The following is a 21,156-nucleotide window of genomic DNA, read 5'->3' as shown; positions in this document are numbered from 1 at the left end:
TCAGTTTCCAGAAATGGTAAAAGCAGCTTTGCAAGGAGGTGAAGGAAAGTAACCAACATGTTGAAAGCCTCAGTGTTTTGTTGAGAAACAGATAGTATAAATGTTATGGCAATCTCCCTTTAGCCCAACTTGTGAATTAGGTGAATTAAATGGAGCACCTGAAAGAAACTACGACGAAGCAAACAAAAACCAAAAGGAGAGAGGCTGCAGTTCAGGGATGTTGTGCAGGAAGTTGTGAATCAGCGACACTTCAAAACCAAGTGACACCTCGCCACAGAGAAACTCTTTTCTGGTCTGGCAGACTGGCACTAGTTTTTTCTCAGGATGAAAAACAGCGTGATACGTGAATGGAGCAATATGATCACTGTGGTGTCACCAAAATGTATCACTTCAAAAATAGGCAAGAATGTCACGTGAGGTATTTTTATTTAAATTGTAACGTTAGATTACAAAAAGTTGAACACAAAAACCCAATTACATTTTAGGACAAACCCTGAAAAAAATACAAAGAAATCCCTGTTTCTGTAAAACCAGAATTGTCATGAAAGTATCAGAACAGAGTCTGAACGTCGCTAAACTAAATTAGAATTATTATACATCTGACGGCGGTTCCAAGGTGGAGCCAGGTGGACGAACACCTTCAGGGTATGCAGCAGTTCCAGTGGCGCTCGTTGGGGAGGAGCCGACTGAGCCGCAGGCAGCAGCTGATGGTCGGCTCGTAGAACACAGAGCTCGGGTCCTCCAGCTTCTCTTCGGCCTGGCGTCTCGTCTGGTTCCCCGGGCGACTGAACAGGGACGGCTTGGGACTTTTCACCAGAGTTTTCTTCGCCACAGAACCAATCTCCAGCAGTGCCTACAGAAGAGAGAGAGAGGGAAATACGTTAGACATCAACAATTGATTTAAAGCTGATTGTTTTTGTAACGAGTGACAAATAATTGAACATGGTACTTAAGATATGAAGCTGCCCAAAAGGAATATTCCCACTTTACAGAGATAACATGAAATAAAGAACTATTCGCAGGTGAGGGGATTATTTACAGTATGGCCGTATGGAGGAACAAAGCACATGGATCTGTAGACTAAACAGTCTACAGATCCATGCTCTCTCTTTACCTGTGTCGTATATTCGTTAGAGTAGATTATTTTGGTATGTGTTCGAAACACAATGACAGACTTCCATTTATGATGCCTATCTTCTGGACTCTTAGACAGTCTCAGAGAATCCTCCAGATGTTTATCATAGTAGTTCTCTCCCTCTTTGGAAGGACCTTTGACCTAGGGAATTATCTCTGACCAGCTAATGGATGGCTGTAGAAGGAATGTTCTTGACCAATGTGTCTTCATGTTCGGACACAAAAACATGTCCTTCTTTAGTCAGAAATCCCATGGGGGACGGCATTTACCTGAAGTCATGGGCGGAACCACTCCCTCTATATATATTGTGTGTCCGACCCCTGGAAGTCAGACTTCACTATTTGGCCTGGGTGATTTCTCCGAGTTCTAGAGCTCGTCTTGACCTGTACTACTTTTGTGCAATAAACATTATTATACTTGTAAGTACTGGGTCCGCGTTCCTTTCCTTCATCATCAACTTCTACAACAACTTGGACATCTCGGCCGCCCAGAATATACCATACCTGCACCAGGTCCATGACGGCCATTGGCTGCAGCACATTGGTGTAATGCTCCACCAGCGCCTGCTGCGTGACGCCGGGTCGGGACATGATCTGGTAGAGAACGGACTCCAGCATGCCCTTACACACCAGGCGGTTCAGTTTGCCGTCCACCAGGCGCCATGGCCGGCTGATGAAACTCACGTTTTCACTGCAGGTTTGATGAAAACAGAGAGAAGGAAGGAGGAAGTGGTGGTTAGGCACAGGTGAAAGGTGAAAGCATGGTAAACCGTGGTGAGATAACTACTGTACTTACTCTGCATCAGATAATCCTGACGCTTCTTCAACATTTTCATCGTCTACAGTACATTTGCTGCTTCTCAACTCTCTCTTTTCTTCGTGTGGCACCTCAGTTTCCATCTTCTCCTGTCCGGTCGGCTCCTCCCCTTCCTCTTCACGCTGGGTCTGCTCCACTGGCTCCGCTTCTTCCAAAGTCAATTGTTTTTCTCCACTTCCCTCATCTGACCTCATGGGTTTTTCCGTCGGTTTTTCCGTCTGTGCCTCCTCGTTCGGCGTCTCTCTTGTCACGTCACTTCCCACTCCGTCTACTCCGACCTCTCCATTCTCTCCATTCTCTCCATTCTCTCCATTCTCTCCATTCTCTCCATTCTCTCCGTCCGCTCCATCTTTGCTCTCTTGTTTGTCCAAAGCAGCTCTTTTGGCCGGCGGCTCCTCGGTCTCCTGTTTGCTTTCACGCCTGAATCTCTTGCGCATTAAGGGATTGTTAAAGAACTTGAGTCTGTCCGGCGTGACGCGAGCCTGGGACCACTGCTTGGAGTTGACGGTCAGCAGCCACGGCTCCGCGTGCTTCAGGAGAACGAACCGAACGCCCTGGGCCCCGACTTTCAACACCTGCCCTTCTTCATGCAGGTCCTGGAGCCAGAAGAAGGAAAACATCAGATCAGCAACTATCCAGAGACATAAGAAACTAGGAAACTGACTTTTCACCCCCCCGGAAATCAATCAAATCACTGTTCAATGTTAATTAACGTGCGTTTCAATCCATGACTTTTACGTACACAACAGGAGTTAGGACCAACATGACAAACAACAACATCTCCAATCAGGTGTCACAGGGATGATGATGTCAAACTTCAATTTAAAGTAGTGATATAAATTTGTTTTCCTGAATTGATTAGTTATTTTTACATTTTGCTAATCGTTCAGCAAATTTTTGTGTTCATCAGTTTTTCTTTAAGTCAAGTTTTCATTGAACTCCACTGGAATTAGCTTTTATTAATTGTGCAAATTTTCGACCTTTTTATGGTATTTCACATGGATCTTTTTTCCAATGTTCCTAGTCAGGTTTTACAGAAAAACAATGAGGGGTCACAGATCTTACTGAGTCTCTTTTGAACTTCTCTGCTTAAGTTTACCTGGAGGTACTGCTGCAGGCTCCTGGTGCGTCCGGACCCGGGCTTCACCTGGTGAGCGTGAGCCTGGTACAGGTCGTGCACGTCCAAGCCTTTCTCACCAGCTTCCTCCAAGCTCCTCCTGAGATCCGCACATGCTTCTATGTCCTGAGGAGTGTATCCTCCTTGCTCGATCAAACTCCTGTCACACTCCTCCACACCGTGTGACAGCGAGGAGGAGGAGACGGTGGAGGTGAGGATGGAGGGAACCAGGGATGGACCACACTTAAGTAAGTCCAGCGGAGGAGAGTCTTTACATGAAGAGAAAAGGAAACAGAATTAGTTTTGCAGATTACATTTAAATTAAATCTACTGAGTGTGTTGAAACTTACCCTCCAGGCTGAATATGTGGTGAGCAGGTGTTTCTCGCAGCTGCAACCTCATGATACACGACTCCACCACGATGTTATCGTTGGTGTTGAGGTTACGCACTTTGACTGAAATAAGAAAAGGTAGTTTTCAAACAAACCGTAGATGGTAATCCAAAGTAAATGCATTCACAATGATTTAAACATGAAAAAACTAAAGCAGCTTGATAAATAACTTCAGTCATCAAACTTGTAAATGATTAATTTCCTCTTGATCAACTACTTAAGTGTTACTATATTTATCACTGTAACTCGATATGAAATACAAAATTAATTGTTGTTTAATTACTTTTGTACCCTTCATTTAATCCAGCTGCTGAAAACCAAACTCATCGCTCTGTCATCTGCTACGTGCAAGCAGCACAAATTTAGTTTTTATTATCTGAATTAAAAGTAAAAAAGTCCAGTCTCTACCTATGCCCGGGCAGCAGAACCCTCGCATCATCAGGTATTTGGTGTGTGACGCCTGATGTGCCTTCACCTCCAGCTTCTTTCTCCCCTCGCACTCCTCACCCTCATCATCGTCATTGTCGTCCTCTTCCTCCAAAGCTGCCATGCTGCGAAAACAATTCACCTCAAGTCAGTATTCAAAAGAAATAAGAATAGATTGTGGCAACAGCTAATAATTGTTATTAGATTTAAGTATGACCATTATTTTCTCAATACATCTATTAAAGAATATAGAGAAAACATATTCGCCGTCACAGAAACCTGAAACTATTTGGATTTCTTCCATTTTTGCTCAACAAATGACTGAATCACTCAACTGACTGATAATAGCTCAAACATCCCTCAACGCTTCCATATCTCACCTCTTGACGACTTCGTTGTCCACCAGGGTGCTGTCCACCACCACCATCTGTCTGGGGATGGACAGGAAGACGTTCAGCAGACCCAGGGATATGAGGCTGAGTGACACCACGCAGGCTCCACCCGGGGAGTCCAGAGAGAACGGCAGCATGTCCGACACATCTGGAGGATCCGCTGAAACTCCAGGTTCCGGATCCGAAGCTGCGGCCTCTTCTGACGGCTTTTCTTCGGGCAGCAGATCGTCTGTTTGCTCTCGGCTGGACGGATCTTCAGCAGAACCAGCTGTAAGGTTCTCCACTGGGTTTTTCTCCTCATCCGTTTTGGCCACCTCCATCAACTTCTCTTCTCCTTCCTCTTGCTTCTGTTCGTTCTCGCCTTCTTTTGTCGACTCAGCGTTGGGATCCTTCGGCTGTTCCTCTGGTTCACTCACTGTTGTGCTCTCAGTGTTCACTTCACTTTGTTTCTCTTTTCTTTTGGACAGTTTTTGTTGCTCCAACACTTGCTCACCGTTCTCCAACCGGTTTACTGGTTCGTGGTAAAACAAAGTGACGGGTCTGTCGTCTCTTGTGCCGTTGTTTATTAGACTTCTCATGAAGCGGAAGGAGTCGGTGCACAGCGAGTAAGGTAAACGCCACGTAAAACATCTGCAGGGAAAGAGGCCGCGTGTTAGATGATCCGTGATTAAATTCCATGATTAGATGATTAAACAGAACTAAATACAGACTTTGGTGCAAAACATGAAATGGAAACATGCATCTTAAAAAAGGCAAATGCTCCTTAATAATAAACTATAGAGCAGCAAACCTCAGCAGTAGGTTTAATCTGAGTATTGACAGTATCTTTGCTCGGATGGTCGTGTACCTGTAGTAGGACTGGGACAGCTGGTAGGACATGGGCAGGATGGGCAGCGCTCGGTTCTTCTTCGGCCCAAATGGCTGATTGACACGACGCCGGTTGACCAGCCCGCTCTTCCTGCACTGGATGAACACCTGGCACAGCAGTTCCTGGTTGTACTTACTGTACATGTGGAAGGTCTGAGGGGGGGGGACAGGGACAGAACAATTAGAAGTCTGTGTGGGTTTCGAGTTTGTTAGTGAGATTTATTTTCTATTTCCTGGTGTTTCTACGGTAAACCTCTGCCATAGGGTTTATTGAAATGAGCTTTAAACAGAGCCTGTGAAGTGGAGTCACATCAAACTTTACCTGAAAGGATCTGGACGACTTCATCTGCCCGTTGGTCATGGCCAGGGTGCTCTGGATCAGGTTGTGCAACACGATGGTGTGAATGTCATCTGTGCTGCAATGGAAACACACAAACACACAATTAACTTCCACCATAAAAAAAAACATATTTAACGCAATGGAGATAAAACATGAATCCTTACCATTTGAGAGTATCTTTGCCCAACACTTGCTTTGCACTGTCTATAGCTGAAACCTTGAACCTGCAACACACACAGAACAGAATTATTTCCCACGCTGCACTCAGCTACTGGTCTTGAACCAGCACATCGAAACTCCTCCTCCTCCTCCTCCTCCTCTTCTTCATACCGTGAGAAGAGCTCCTGCTTGGTGTCCGGCGTGATGATGTCACGCGGGCTCATGAAGGAGCTGAACTTCTGCCGGAGGAGCCGGGTGTACTCCAGGAAAGCTGCAGTACAATCCTAAAACAACACAGGCAGAAATATTACACTGTGACTTCAAAAAGGTCAAACTTCACAGACACATCTGTATCTGTGTTTGTTTGTAGATATGATAATTTGTTTTGTAAAATATGAAGCCTAAACTAGATTTCTTTGTTTTAAAGGTTAGATAACAACATCTTACCAAATTCCTTTTTAATACATATATAAGCCAATTAATCTGTATCCACAATTTTTTACTACAAAATATTGGTATAGGTCCCAAAATCTGTCAGACTCCGATATAAACAAACAGGGAACTCACCTCTAGTTTATTCGGATCAGCAGGTTTCTTCTCCTCCAGCTGCTTCATCAGAGCTTTGTCCTGGTAGATCTCAGCCAGACAGATCCTGCAACGCACGGTTTGTGTGAGTGGAACCTCTCGACTGTAAGTGTGTTTTTGAATTGTGTCATCTGTAATCTGTGCCAACCTGTAGTTCAGGAGCGTCTGAGGATTCTTGAGGATGTATCGCGTACGACGTCCGACAGCGACGGAGGTTTTATCCATCGATATCTCAAACTCTGAGTGAAGCAGGTCTCTGACCCCACAGTACGGAACAAACGGCCTCTTTAACTGCAACAGATCGACAATTTAATGTATGGTTCCTTAAATAAAGGGTCAATGCATGATTGTCAATGGCACTCATTTAAAATCAAGTGAAGCAGTTAAACAACAGAATACATGTGAATATGAAAAATGAAAGAAGAATAATTTCTTGTCATTAATTATCAATTTGTGAAGTATCATGGAGAAAAAATACAAATTGGTTGGATGGACAGAAAGATGGACAAATGCACAGATGGATGGAATTGCTGATCACTATATTCTATGGAGATTTAAAAAAACACAATGAACCATATGAAATAAAATCACACTAATCAAAGGATCCATTTAAAATATACTTGTCTGTGTTTTGGGCGACACCACTTCATGTATTTGTGTGTGTGTGTGTGTGTGTACCTTGCTGTTGAGCAGGTGTGAGGCCACACTGCAGAGCATCATCAGAGAGTCTTCCTGTACAGACCAGTAGACTCGTTGCCTTGTCATCATTTTCAGAGCCTGGTGGTCGGCCTCGTCGTGGGCGGGCGTGCGTTTCTTTGGCTCTGTATGAAAAAGAAACAGAAACCACAATCTGTCAACTTTCCATCTTTTTATCCATCTGGAACATGCTTGTATTTGTGTGTTTAGCCGTTCTGCACCTTTCTTCTTCTTGCGCGGGACCTTGACAACCTCCTTTTTGCTTCTCTTCCTCTTCTGTCTCTTTCCCCCGACCACCTGCTGGTTTCTGGTCACAGGTTCGATTCCCATCTGGTTACAGAGACACAAGAGCAAGAAACATCGTGTGAAGCCCTTAAACTTTGTTAAAAGTTAAACAAGCTGCATTTATTTATCTGCTTAACTTAAAAACTCAAGGTGATTTACACTACAAGTCACATTCTGTCATTCATGCACACATAGAATACAGCTCTTCTATACGCCACACTTTTCTATAACACATCATTCACACTCTGACTAGATGTAAAGATAATACAAAATATACCTCAACATTTTCTGCCACCAGTGGAAGCTTGGTTGTCAAATAACGAAGTTTTGTGGATCCTCCTGTTACACACAGATGCATAGAAACTATATTACTGATGCGTAGATACATATTATTATATTCAACATACATTCATCCGTTCTGTTATAAGGATTGTAAACAGTCATTTTACTTAAAACCAACTCACCAGCTTTGAAAGCAAACCTGAGAGCATTTTTACTCAGCAAGCTCTTCAGTCGGATTTTGTTCTCCCTCGCCTCGAAAATCGCCGGGTTCTGAAAAACAAAATAACAGATAAACAAAGATGCATGAGCTCAACGTACCAACAGTGAATATTCGGCTCTTGTTGAGTTGACGTACCGCTTTGACCGCGAGGAGGTGATTGGTCCACAGCCAGTTACGTTTAAGATGAGCAAAGAATTCAGAATCCAGACCTGCGGCTCCTTTACCGTCTCCTGGTATCGACCCGTCATCACAAACCTCAAGGCTGCCCCTGTAGGTGTGTGTGTGTGTGTGTGTGTGTGTGTGTGTGTGTGTGTGTGACGGCCAGGACACATGAGGTCAATACGGTTTTCAAGGTAACACACTTAGAAAAACAAAACATAAAATAAAAGCTTAAATAGCAGGTTCTTCATTACTTCAGAAGCAATGTTTTCCCTTTCTCTGCATCTGATTCTATTTAACTGTTTTCTTTATTCCTTAGGAGAAGAACTGGTCATTTATACTAGAGCTGAAATGATTGGTTGATTAAATAATTAGCAAGTAAAATCATTTAACGTGTACAAATACTTATTATTTTACACTGAAACTTGTAGAAAATATGCTCTTACTTCAGAAGGTATGCGATTCCAACGAACACTGAGCGTTCTCGCACAAAAGACGGAGCAGAGTCTTCCTCTGTCGCACTTTTCCTACTGCGGACCACACCTAGAATTAATTCGGACACAAACACGTCTTCAGAATAAGAAATTATTTTTTTTCCATACGATCACCAGTGCTGGGATTGATTCTGGTTTTATATACACACACGTGTGTGTGTGTGTGATCATGTACCCAGCGGTGTATTGAGGCAGACACACATCAGGTCAAACCAGTAGTTTTCCACGTCCTCGAAGGTGTTGAACGTGTACTTGCGGTTCTCGAATGGTTTGTCAGGTGACTCCGTGATGAGCCAGTAGTGAGGCTCGGCGCTGGTGGTGTCCACGATGGTGGTGTTTCGTTTCAGGTACAAAAACACCTGAATCAGACAAGATGACACAAAAAGAGAGGTTAATCAAGTCTGATTTCATTTGGCGAAAACAAACAACTTGTGTTTCACTTGTTTTGACATTCACGCTTCATTTAAAACACATTGTGTGAATATTTTTTAACTAAATAGACATATATTGATATCTCCAGTTCTGTTTGTAGAAGACATGAATTTCAACTTGAAAGTTTTTATTTCTATTCCTGTCAACTTCTTACTCTCAACTCTCATCAATGATGTTATTTTAATTTCTTTGCAGCAAAGCATTATAATAATCATTATATTAATTTTGCTTTGACATAGATCTGTTGAAATGTATTTAAAACCTTAATCTTCATTTGCTGAACTACTTCTATGATAAAGGGGGAAAAACACATTATTTAACATCAAACATCAACAGAAAATTCAAGGATTTACCTTCAGTCCTTTCTCTTGTTTCAAATGTCACACAATGATATTTGTCTATTTGATGTAAAACCTTATTTAACAGCCAAATGCATTTCTGTATTTTAAGAGAGGATCAGACAATCAAGTGATTATTCCTGTTTGTGTTTTCATCTGACACGCGTGATTTCCTGTGTTGACGTTGTACCTGATCCTTCTCCATGAACTTCTCAATAGGACCCAGCTGCAGCAGACCCATGTAGACCAGCTTCTGCAGATTCTCGTGGAATGAGAACAGGTATTTCCTGTTGTAAAGAAACCACAAACACTCAGCTTTGGAATTTAAGTTGTGATGTGTTCCAGAGAGAGAAAAGCAGAAGGAAAGTCACCGTCTGTAAAGCAGCTGTCTTCTCATTCTGGGCGGCAAGTCTCGAATCAGTAGGTGTTGCTTCACAGGGTCGTTGAGATATTCCTCCAGTCCGTCCACCTTGGGACACAAATCAGCAAATGTGTTTTCATGTACTGCATTTGAAGCTGTGCTAAAAAGACTGTATACGTTCAGGTGTCAATTTATCACATGCCAACAACTACATCCTCCCTCTAAAAATGATCATAAAGTTGAATCAGTTCCTAAAATCAATATCATCAAGCTTTATTTCGTGTTTATCATTATTTTCACATTACTAACAGACACAAGGACAGAAATAATAAAGTGTGCTCACGTTATAGTTGATCTGGATGACCTGAATGAAGACGGAGAGCGGCAGACAGAGGAGCAGGTCGCCCACCACCGCCCAGCCACTGCTGAGCTCTTTGTGCACACGCGCAGGAGGAATGAACCTCTTCCACGTGTCTTCATCAGCGTACACTAACAGAGACGGACAGAGGTGTTTTGATGGGAAACTACAGAGAAGTTCTCTTAATAACAACAAAGAGCTTATTTGGAAACCCACCTTTCATGTCAGACTGAGAGTCACCAGGTTTTGATTCACGCTTCTGCTCCTCTTCTTCATCACCTGACGTCAAGTCCAACTTGGACACGGCAGAATCTGCGGTGTCAGACGACTGCGTGGTCTCGTCTACGTTGGTGCTGTTTTGTGTGTCTTTCGGATCCTGTTTGTCAGGGTGGTCCGGGTCTTTGGCTTCAGCATCAGAGATGTGCACGTTTGTTGATATTTCCCCGGTGGGGTGGGACTCAGCAGGGTTGTGTTTGAGCGGGTGCCCGTAGATCAAGTACCACAGGAAGTTGTGGACAACACGCAGGCGATGCATCTTAGGCTGGAAGCCGAAGCTCTTACCCAGTCCTCGGACTTTATAAACAGGGACAGAGGACAAAGCACAAAACAATGAGCAGGAGGCAAATATTTAGAGGAAAGAAAAATCTAATTCAGGCAATAAAGTTGTAACACTCCAAAAGTCTCTCTTTGAATCTGGACAATTGAAAAAATAAACAGACTGCAGCACATTCAACTCCCGCTGCCTTGTGCTTCGGACAATAACACAACCTGTCGTGGGCTTGAAGTTCTTTTCCTCTTTCTTCTCTTCAGCTCTGTCCTTTTGTCCTTTAGAAGGACTTCCTGCCGAGTCCAACTGGTTTTCCTGTTCTCCGGATTTCCCATCCAGCTGACTGAGAGACAGCAGAGGAAGACAACAAACAGTTGAACAGAGACTGAATCAAGAGACAAGACATGTTCCTCTTCCAGACTACGGACTCATTCTAAGTCAGGGTTGAGAGCGCAGGACATTTACACAGAAGAAAACGACAAAAAGAGGCGCAGTTGCAGGAATGAGATACTGATAGGGCGGCAACACCAAACTAAACTGGCTAGTAGTCAGAGATTCTGTATTTCTCACACCCTGGCTCTGATAATAGTAGTCAGTGTTTGCTCACCGTATGGGTGTGTAGCAGCTGGAGATTTTGAAGCGGACCTGATCGAGGACTCTTTGCACCACGTCATCATTGGGCTGAATGGACGGATGGGCGACCATCTGAACCTGCACACAGAACAACGTCAGACAGAGGGAGAGAGGAGACAAGCGGTGGGGATAGAAGTTAACCTTAAAGTGGATGCAATTGAAGAAAAATGACAGGTTTGTAAAAGGGTGTGTGCTCGGACCTTCTTGGTGATGCCATCCTGTACGACAGTGGTCGTGTATAACTTGAGCAAGCCTTCCCTCGACAGAGTTTGAACGAGACGTAGAATGGTCTTTTTGCAGCACTTGGAGCTGACTCCTTCCAACTTCTCCTCATCGTGGATGATCTTCTGCAGTCTGGGGGTGACAAAAAGAAAGCGTGTTGACATAACTGTCTCCACTTTGACTCTGTGATAAAACAATGTGAAGTGAAGGAACATTAAAGACAAACTTACGGGTATAGACCCTCGATGATCTTGAGGCTGCGGACCGCCTCCACGATCTGGTTCTTCCTCTTCAACAGGCGATACGTCTCGTGAGACTTCTTCTTAACTTTTGTTTTTCGTTTTCGACTGGGGGCCTGAACGAAGGAGATGGATCGAGCCGTTACCTTTATCTACTCATCGCTAACAGTTCAGCTCCAACATTTCAAATAAGAAAAATTTGCCATAGCATTTAATTTTAAATAAAATGGGAATGTGTCATTTGGAAACTTGGAAATACTTCAACGAATAAGTTATTATTTCATTTACACAAACTGCCCCGGTTCACAGAATGAGAAGTAACATGATTATTGAAACCGGATTAACAGAACGTTAGCATGAATTAGTTGAACCACGTTTTAAGAACAGGGCTCTGATCGAGCATAAACAATACACACACACACACACACACACACACACACACACACCAACCAGTGGGACCATCAAACTGACCTCCTGTGGACAAACGTGTTTATAAACCACAATGTTGTTGTCTTCTGGTTTGTTTGATGATGCCTCAGGCTGAGCCACGGGGGGGACAGACGTTTTGTTGGACTGGTCTTCCTCCTCCGTTGTAGTTTTTTCTGATGAAAAAGACGATATGAAAAAATGAACAAAGACGGGGGAGCAGACATTAATACTGTATACAAGAGATAATCAGAATTTGCCAAGATCTACAAACTATGGACGCCAAGGAAACATTTCTCTTCAAAAACACCCTACTTTCAAAGTACGACAGAAGAAGCATTAAATGAAAATGAACATGTTTAAAACCTACATAAACATATTTAAGATCTAGTACGTAATATTTTTACATATTTATAACTTTTTATAAAAAAAAGACACCTGTGGAAACTTTGCCAACAAGTTCACTGCATCAACTTGAAACGTGAATGAAGGTCTGACAGTTTTGTGCGTGCAGATGCTTTCTGCTGCCCCCAGGTGGCCGAAAATATTTGTATTTACTTGCATCCACTGTTTGGTTCAGTTGAGACTTTTCCACCAAAGATCGGCCGTTGCTAAAGTGTAGGTGAAGTGTAATTGCTGAGAATTACCTGTCATGAGAACGTCAGGTGTCGCACTGGTCCGGGACTCGCTGCATGTCGGGGTTTCACCTGAGTGATGACAGAACATAAAGAGCTTTATTTGCCCATTTCACCAACTCTTTGATTTATATATTTCACAGGCAGGATGTGGATTTAGGTTTTTTAAATCATATCTTTTCTGAAAAGTGCAAATATTGCACGCTCACATTCAGCCGGTGTAGGTTGTATCAGAGGGACGTCAGGTTGGGTCTGCTTCTCTGTCTCACTGCCTTTCTTCCCTCTGGACTTTCTTCCTGCTTTGGATTTTCCTCTTGCTTTACCTCCGCCTCCATTCAACCCTTCACTGCCCACTTCTACTTCTCCAGCACCACATGTCTGCCCAGCCTCTTCGGCGTCTTCATCTCCTCCTCCGCCTGCTTTCTGGTTCTTCTTCGTTTTGGTGTTTCCTTTTCCTGTCGACCTCGGGGGCGGAGGTGCTTTAGAGGCGGCTGCGGCTGCAGGTTCTGATGTCTGTGGCGCGGTGGAGAAGAGGAGATTCTTGCGTTCCTGCTCCTTCGCAAAAAGCTTGAGCTGATCGCTCCCACACCTGTCGAGAGAAGTGACCAGAGAAATATTATCAATACCGTCCCACTTGATATGATGTGGTGTTGAAATTTGGAAACCTCTGCTCATTTAGAGATACACACTTATGGCCGATATATTTAGTGATCCTCTGCCGACCCTCATCCTCCATGAATCCCTGCAGAATGAAAGACATCACACAAACATACAATTATAACAGCTTTCCATTTTTATATGTAATAAAAAGTCTTGAATGAGCAGATTTTGAGTAAACTATTGCTTTTGCTGTTTGAATGCATTTACTCATGGGCTACCTTTAGTACACCATCCCTCTCCAGTCTTCGGCAGATCATGCGGGATTCCAGTTTACCAACATGCAGTCTGTGCCCGATACCAGTCTTGGGCATTCCCTTTGTGCCGCAGGATAAAACTGAATAACAACACAATTAATTAATCATCAACTGGACGTGAGAAAATTACAGTGTAATCCATTACTTACTTGTTGATTTTAAATTGTTTAATACAATAGTGCGTTTTTTAAGAGGTCTATGGGCTTGTTCAAGTCTGGAAATTCTCAACATTAGGATGATAACAAGAATATTGACTGTATTTTAAATATTTTTATATGAATATTAATGTCTGAATTCTAAATGTCTGAATGTTTTAAGACAGCACAAATGACAGACACAGAGGAGCTGTAAATTACTGACTGAGCCGGTAAAGCTGTAGAAAATAGACTTTTACATTCCAGACGCAAAATGACTAAACGCAGACTTGTGGAGCAAGTGCCTCCTTGGTTGTCTACCCCCAATCCACTTTAGTTGCCTGACTCTGCAGTGTGTTGAAAGAAGGGATTGATGGAACGCACCGATGTGATAGGCCTGTGTCAGGACATCCTTCTCCATGATTCGCCCACAGCGAGGGAAAGCTCTCCTTCTTGTTCCGCTCTCATCTTCCTCATCGTCGTCGTCGTCGTCGTCATCATCAGGGACGCCCTTCTGTGAATACGGCTTCAGCAGTTTCATGCATCGCACGAGCACTTTAGTCCCTGGGAAACAAAAGTGTAAAAAAAACAACAACCTCAAACTTGTGTAATGCATATGGCAAAAACCTAATACCTAAAATTCAACTTTCCTATTCTTTAAAACACAAAACTTGATCTGGTAGCCCACATTTTGAAAACATATTGTTGAAAGTGGTTTGTTTATGATAACCTAATACAATGTGTTTGTGTTGGATCAATTGTATATTTTGAAATGAGCATTGTTGCTTCTGTGTCACGTTACCTTTTTTGGTCGTGCAGTTCTTGGCGCTGGGATCTAGTTCTTCCAGAGGGAACTGGCATAACTCCACCAACTTTGCAGCTCGCATGTAGTGGAACACGCGCTTAAATGTACGGTCCGCCACATCCTACATGAAAACACAACATGATTACCACAATCACACACACACACACACATTACAATAAACACTCAACAGGGAGACACTTACAAGTTGTTGTTTCATCGCCATCATAGTGGAAAACTGCCCAGGTAACTGCTGGAGGAGGTTGGACACTTGCTCCATCAGTATGTCGTACTTAGTCCTCCTGAAGGAGCAGAAAGGGTCAAGAGGAATCTCTTGAAAAGTACTGACATAGAAGTGTGACGATAAATTTGTCAATTGGTCGGTCGATTACACACGAGCGGAAGCGACTTTGATTATCAAAGTGTCAACAAACCTGTTGACGTGGAAGCGTTTGAGCAGCAGCAGAATGGAGTGTTGCTGCTGCTGTCCCGATTTAGCTCGTGTGACGTGCGACTGCATGGTGATGAGGCCATTTTTGATGAGCGACTTCCTCATGTAGTGCAACTTCCGAGCATCTGTCCTATTGAAACACAACAAAACGTTCTGTCAGGAAGCGAACAACTAAACAATGGCATGAGCTAGGGTTGCAAAGGGGCGGAAACTTTCCGGTACATTTCCGGAGACTTTCCATGGGAAGTTTAGCTCGGGAATTTTGGGAATTTTGAGGGAAAAAAAACTACACAAATTAAACACTGAGCAATAAAAACATCATTCAAAACTCTATTTTAAAGATGTATGGAATGCAGCACACGCTGCATGTTGAGTTTCAACCCTCCACTGTGCATTCTTCCATCACATGCACAGATAACTCCCAGCATCCTTCACTCTACAGCAGGGCTATTGAGGCCTGCTGTAGTGTGCAGGACTAGTCAGGTAAGTTTCAATGATATTACTGGTGAAAATATATTAGCATGCTGATTGAGGATTGTTCATCTGTTCATCTAGCCTATTTCCATTCACTTATCCATCAATTGTAAAATATGTTTACAGACGATTCCAATTGTTTGGCTAACTATTTATATCTCTGGCATTGCATTAGTGTTTTTTGACAAACTTTTTTCTCATCTTATCTACAGAACAATGCTACGTGCACTATCTCATGTGTGGAGACATTTCACTCCATCCAATGTAGAAGGAAAGGCTGTGTACATTTGCAAATACTGTGCAAAGACCTATGTTAAGAATGACACAACGATGCAGAAGCATATAGTCAAGTGCCCAAAGTTTCCTCAGGGCTCAAATCAGCCTATGACAAAACTAAATGTTTATATTTATGTCTCTATATGACAAGGTAAATACAGTTAGTATAAATTACCCACAACATTTCCAGTTTATTCCCGTTAATTCCCGTATATTCCCGTTAATTCCCATGGAAAGTTTCCAACTTTGAATATTCCCGGAATTTTGCAACCCTAGCGTGAGCTGAATGGGACGTGAGTGTGATCTCGTACTTGAAGGAGCATCTGTGCAGCTCGCTCTGCAGCTCCCCTTGCCAGCGCGCTCGACCCACTTTCTCCAGCAAACAGTACGAGTCGTCGTTCAGTTTCACATCCGGGTCGTTCTCGCTGCCGATCAGAGTCCGGAACCGCACGCTGTACGATGCCACCACAACCAGCTTACGGCCATATCTGAGGAGGGGAAGAGGAAACATTAGACCAGTGATTCTCAAACTGTGTGGCGCGCCCCACCGGTCAGGGACAAACAAGAGACAGTGTTCAAAAACCAAGTTGAAAAGAAATTACGATGAAACTTTTCTTGCTCTTGGGTTCACAGTCAATGTGTTAGGACATGAGACAAGTGTGTATTTTATGTCTGAAAAATCTATGAGACCAAACAAATTAAGAAGACACTGAGAGACATTACACCCCAGTCACATGCATGTGTTCTTTTTGGTTCAGCTTTATCATCTTTGTAACAAATTGATTTTAATTTAATTAATTTTTTTCTCTATTATTGAAAAAGTACAGACTGATGGAGGAATGTAGTGATAAATGTCACCAAAAGTACTTCAATTATGTTGAATTTAAGCAAAGTTATGGCACGACTTTTTTTTAAATAAGCGACAAATGTCACAAAAGTCGATAGAAAAAGGATTTTCAAACAACTTTTTGTCAGAAATTCCTGACTCAGACTTTTATTCCACCACCACACCTCTAGGATGTGTTAAATTAACACATTATCATATCATATTATATTATACTGCATTACATTGCATATTGCAATCTGACACTGTTAACTGTTTTGCAATTAGCATTTCACTTTTTACTTCACTTTTTATATCTTTTATCTTTTATATATATTTATTCAGAATAGTCAAAATAAATGTTACTTTGTATAAATATTGGTAAAAAGTGAGTAAATAAGAAGTAAACAGTGAGTAAATATATACTGGTTTCCTATTTTGTATTGCTCTCCTATGTATGTTGTATTTATTGCGTTTTTATGTTTCTATGTTCATTGTATGCACCAACAACCAGAGCAAATTCCTTGTATGTGTAAATGTACTTGGCAATAAAATACTTCTGATTCTGATTCTGAAAGTAATGTGGATTTAATGTTCATGTGTATGTTATGTAAATACACATGTTAAACTTGGCCCATTTTGTTGGTGTGGGGGAGCGGGTGGGGCATGAAAAATATTCTAGACCCAAAGTGGGCCATGACAGAAAAAGTTTGAGAACCACTGAATTAGACCAATGTACAGTTGCTCTAAACTTACTCTACATTCTCATTTTCACGTGAAACCTGTTAGAGCTAGGGATGGGGGGAAAAATCGATTCAGTTACAGATCGCGATTCTTGTGAATGACGATTTTAAATCGCCATGCTGCCTCCCAAATCGATTTAAAAAAAAACATATTTATTGGTTTATACCGGGGGGGATATATGGGGGGAGCAACATCACCCCAGAGCATGTTGACCAGCTCTTGTTTTTGCAGAAGAATCTAAACACACCCAAGCACTAGCTTTGCATCACCTACATGCAAACAACAATAGCCTACTTTTTGTTTATTTCAAACTTTATATTTTAAGGAAACTTTTATTCATTCTATTTAATTTACCTTTTATTTATTGTTTAAAAGTAGCCTAAGTGGCATACATTTCTTAATCTGTCAGTTTGTGTGCAGTTGACAGTGGCTGTACAATAATAGGGCACATTTTTATTTATTTTCTCTATTGGCTGCCTGGCAGTCATTAAGTTAATGTTAATATTTGAAATAAAACTGGTAAAGCTCTAAGTGAATTTGACTGTGTAGTATTTGAAGGTATGATTCAACATTTTTCCATGGTCCAGTATTTAAAAAAAAAAAAATAACCAAAAGAAATCCCAGGAAATCGTAATATCGAATCGCAATACTTACAGAATCGCAATACATATCGTATCGCCACCTAAGTATCGTGATAGTATCGTATCGGGAGGTCCCTGCCGATTCCCGTCCCTACTTAGAGCTCACTTTGGTTCCTCTTCGTAGACACGATTACAACTTGTCTGGTCTTTGTATATTCTTTTTTTTAGTTTCTTTTGTGAGAATGCCAACTACCAACCTTTCCCAAGCCTCCTCCAGACTGACCAGCGGCGTGAGGGACTCGGAGCGCACATGCTTGGTGATGTCGCTCCTCTCTCTGAAGACGGGACACGAGCCCTGTATCCCGTCCTTGTTTTCTAGAAGTATGTGGACCGGGTAGACCTCTTTGTCTTTCTCCGAAAAAGTCTTCGCTGTTCCAATGCCCGTCTCTGGGTCGATGTCTTTAAACCTGGAAACACAAGGGAGGCATGAAGTCGATCAAGAAACTATCAAGAAACAAAGAGGTAAATTCATAATGAAATATCCTGAAAAGGAAAATGATTTAATGTCTCTTTTAACCATTTTTTAAACCAATAATGATAAAACTTTCTTTATCAACTTCAAAGATCGAGGAGAGAACGGTGGATTACGGGGACCAGGATGTAAAACTTTTTATAAAGAATACCTAAATAGAACTAAAACTGTCTCTCATATGTCAGTCCTGCAGTAAATCCTCCTTTATGAACATTCCACAGTTTAGTTTGTTGTGTTGATTGTTGAGATTTTTTGGAAGAATCATAATGTTGACATCTGTTCCTATTATTTTGTAGTCTATACATTCAAATCAATGAGGGTTAAACTCAACTGCAGGTGCATCTCTTTGAATAACACAATAACACAATAAACAGAAGGAATTCAGAAGGAACACACACAACAGCCTTTTAAACCAGCACCTGGGAGATAAAATAGTCCAACTGTATTTTATCTTATTGCACAATTGCACATTGTATTTATGATCAGTATTGTGTTGTTTCTCACATGTGCAAACCCAGAACACACAATTTTCCACCTGCACATTGTTTTGTTTTTGATGCATAACTGGTTTATGTTTAATTTAATATCTGAAAGTCTGTTATTCTTCTGTTTTATATAAATCGTGTTGTTATCGCTGGTCCTGTGTGACGTGACGATCTTGGATCAGTAAAGACAACTCTTGTCTCCATTTCTCTTTCGTGTTTCCTCCAGATGTATTGAATAGTTTGCAAACAGCTGCAAGTGTTTTTTCTTTTTAAAGTGTGAGCTGAAACTTTTAAGTCGTGTTTCCCGGTTGGAGCTCACCTGTCAAACAGCTCCACGTCGTGTCTCTCCTGCGGCAGCTGGTAGAACCTCAGGTCGGTGTTGCTGACCAGGAACCTCCACACCAGCTCCTTGGTGCAGCCGTCCAGCTTCAGGGGGAACTTGGGCTGTCTGTCCTCCAGCCGGATCCACAGGGTGGGGACCGTGATGCCGTCCAGTCCCTCCAGGGACACCTCGTCCGCGGCCGCACTCCACGGGTCCATGTCCTCGGCTGGAGCTGCTGTGGCGTCAGCTAGCTAGCGTGCTAACTTCTGTGATGCTACAGCTAGCTAGCGTGCTAACTCTGTGATGCTACAGCTAGCTAGTTAGCGGCCCCGTACGTACGTGATGACGCCACAGCTTTAGCCTCTGCGTCGAGAGGGAGAAACCATAGATGTCTCGTTCGACGGAGCCGGACGTCACCATAGACGTCACCACATGGCGGCCATCTTGCTAGGGGGCATCTCGCTCACCCGTAACATTGTGTTGGTAGTGGTAAATAATCATAACTTACTCAATTTTCAACCGATTTTGAAACGGTCTGGTTTGTTATAAACGTCAGAGATGTAGTTATGACACTGCATAAATTATTTATTTTTTTTAGAAAATAACATAATTATTCATAAGCATGCAGTGTCATATCTACATCTCTGACGTTTATAACAAACCAAACCGTTTAAAAAATCGGTTAAAAATTGAGCAAGTTATGGTTATTTACCACTACCAACACAATGTTATGGGTGAGCGAGCTGCCCCGTAGCAAGATGGCCGCCATGTGGTGACGTCCGGCTCCGTCGAACGAGACGTCCAGTCTATGGGAGAAACATCCGCGAGGAGGCGGTCATGTGCAGCTTGTGAAACATCCGTTTCACAACGGACTATTTCTTTTGTTTGTGACAAAACACGTAATTTAATCTAAAATATAAAGTACTACAGTTAAATGTACATTTGGTCTATGCAGGGGGGGGCAACGTAATCCACATCTGGATTTAACCTTAATCTATATGATTAGTTAAATCTAATTAACTTTGCAGCAGTGATGTACAATGTCAGTTATGCAGACGATAATCATGCAAAATAATAAAGGCAACATTTACATTTGGTCGTGGCAGAGTGGGGGGGGGGCAACATAATCCACATCTGGATTTAAGATTCAAGATTTTTATTGTCAAATGCACAGAGATAACAAGAAGCAGTCGCTGGCAATGAAATTCTTCAGTCACAGGCTCTCTTTAAGCAATGCTCAAGTAATTACAACCAAAAAAATAGAATAAAAATAGGAATAGTATAAATAGAATATCAAAAATGGAAAATAAAATATATATATCTAAATATATATCGTTACAGATGAAGAGAAAAACAAAACAACAATAGTGCAATTGGTGCAGTAGTGCAAATATTAAAATATGCCACGGTGCTGGTGTAAATATGCAAGTACCCTAATCTATATGATTATTTCAATCTAATTAATTTGCTGCAGTGATGTACAAATAATTATATAAAATAATAAATGCAAAATGTACCTTTTCAGAAGTGATGTTACTGTAGAGACAGTACTTTTCATCCACCTACCATCTGTGGCCCTGGTCTGGAAGAGAGACCCCCGCTGTTTCCGAAATTCACTTCCCCTTTGTCACCTTATAGGGACTTTATGTGGACGACTATATAGTTATTATGGTCTGGTGTGTTTATGTATTTTTACAGTCTTGATGACCCTCAAAGCGCTTCTCACAACTCACACACACATTCATACACATGTTCATTTATTGCATCTAATGTTCACCGTCCTTTTACAATCATTTACACAACTCTTACTTCATAAGTTTGGCCACTGCACTGAGTTTTATCTGTCTGTGATATTGCACTGATGTCGTTGTTTTCTTTCTTGTTTTTACTTGTCTCGTCATATGTGCCTTAGAATTACCCTCCTGGGTTAAATAAAGTTGTTTTGAATTTGAAGTTGCACTTTTTCTACAGTTGGGCATGCAGATGGGGAAGACTGGGATCAAAGCTCCTTTCAACACATGCATATACGCAACATGGCATGTGCACAGCTCAAAAACGTATC

The 21,156-nt window shown here is 42.1% G+C and overlaps 1 protein-coding gene across 1 annotated transcript; it reads right to left on the bottom strand.

Moving 5' to 3' along the window:
• Window positions 1-409: 409 nt before the first annotated feature.
• LOC133023593 (general transcription factor 3C polypeptide 1-like) lies at window positions 410-19,355 on the bottom strand. The gene is made up of 40 exons (XM_061090665.1): window positions 19,092-19,355; window positions 18,013-18,222; window positions 15,919-16,095; window positions 14,841-14,987; window positions 14,612-14,708; window positions 14,407-14,530; window positions 13,989-14,168; window positions 13,435-13,550; window positions 13,246-13,298; window positions 12,766-13,145; window positions 12,569-12,628; window positions 11,967-12,097; window positions 11,487-11,611; window positions 11,235-11,388; window positions 11,009-11,112; window positions 10,623-10,744; window positions 10,071-10,427; window positions 9,840-9,985; window positions 9,507-9,604; window positions 9,326-9,422; window positions 8,541-8,724; window positions 8,318-8,414; window positions 7,848-7,980; window positions 7,675-7,762; window positions 7,488-7,549; window positions 7,147-7,255; window positions 6,908-7,050; window positions 6,378-6,520; window positions 6,212-6,296; window positions 5,816-5,928; window positions 5,650-5,709; window positions 5,468-5,561; window positions 5,126-5,298; window positions 4,267-4,908; window positions 3,869-4,011; window positions 3,419-3,523; window positions 3,051-3,337; window positions 1,931-2,547; window positions 1,639-1,825; window positions 410-853 (listed from the first exon to the last, which is right to left on the bottom strand). The coding sequence occupies exons 1-40, from the start codon at window positions 19,310-19,312 to the stop codon at window positions 641-643; spliced, it is 6,777 nt and encodes a 2,258-aa protein (XP_060946648.1). The 5' UTR covers window positions 19,313-19,355; the 3' UTR covers window positions 410-640.
• Between the last annotated feature and the right edge of the window lie 1,801 nt (window positions 19,356-21,156).

Source organism: Limanda limanda, chromosome 2 (assembly GCF_963576545.1).
Source record: "Limanda limanda chromosome 2, fLimLim1.1, whole genome shotgun sequence".
Lineage (NCBI taxonomy): Eukaryota > Metazoa > Chordata > Actinopteri > Pleuronectiformes > Pleuronectidae > Limanda > Limanda limanda.
Note: the sequence above shows the minus strand (reverse complement) of the source record. Positions and strands in the feature narration are given on the sequence as shown.

Coding starts and splice junctions, on each gene's coding strand:
- LOC133023593 (XM_061090665.1), bottom strand. CDS start 19,312: ATGGACCCGTGGAGTGCGGCCGCGGACGAGGTGTCCCTGGAGGGACTG. Junction 10,428..10,622: donor GAACTTCAAGCCCACGACAG/GTTGTGTTATTG, acceptor CTGTTTATAAAG/TCCGAGGACTGGGTAAGAGC. Junction 3,338..3,418: donor CCACATATTCAGCCTGGAGG/GTAAGTTTCAAC, acceptor CTTCATGTAAAG/ACTCTCCTCCGCTGGACTTA.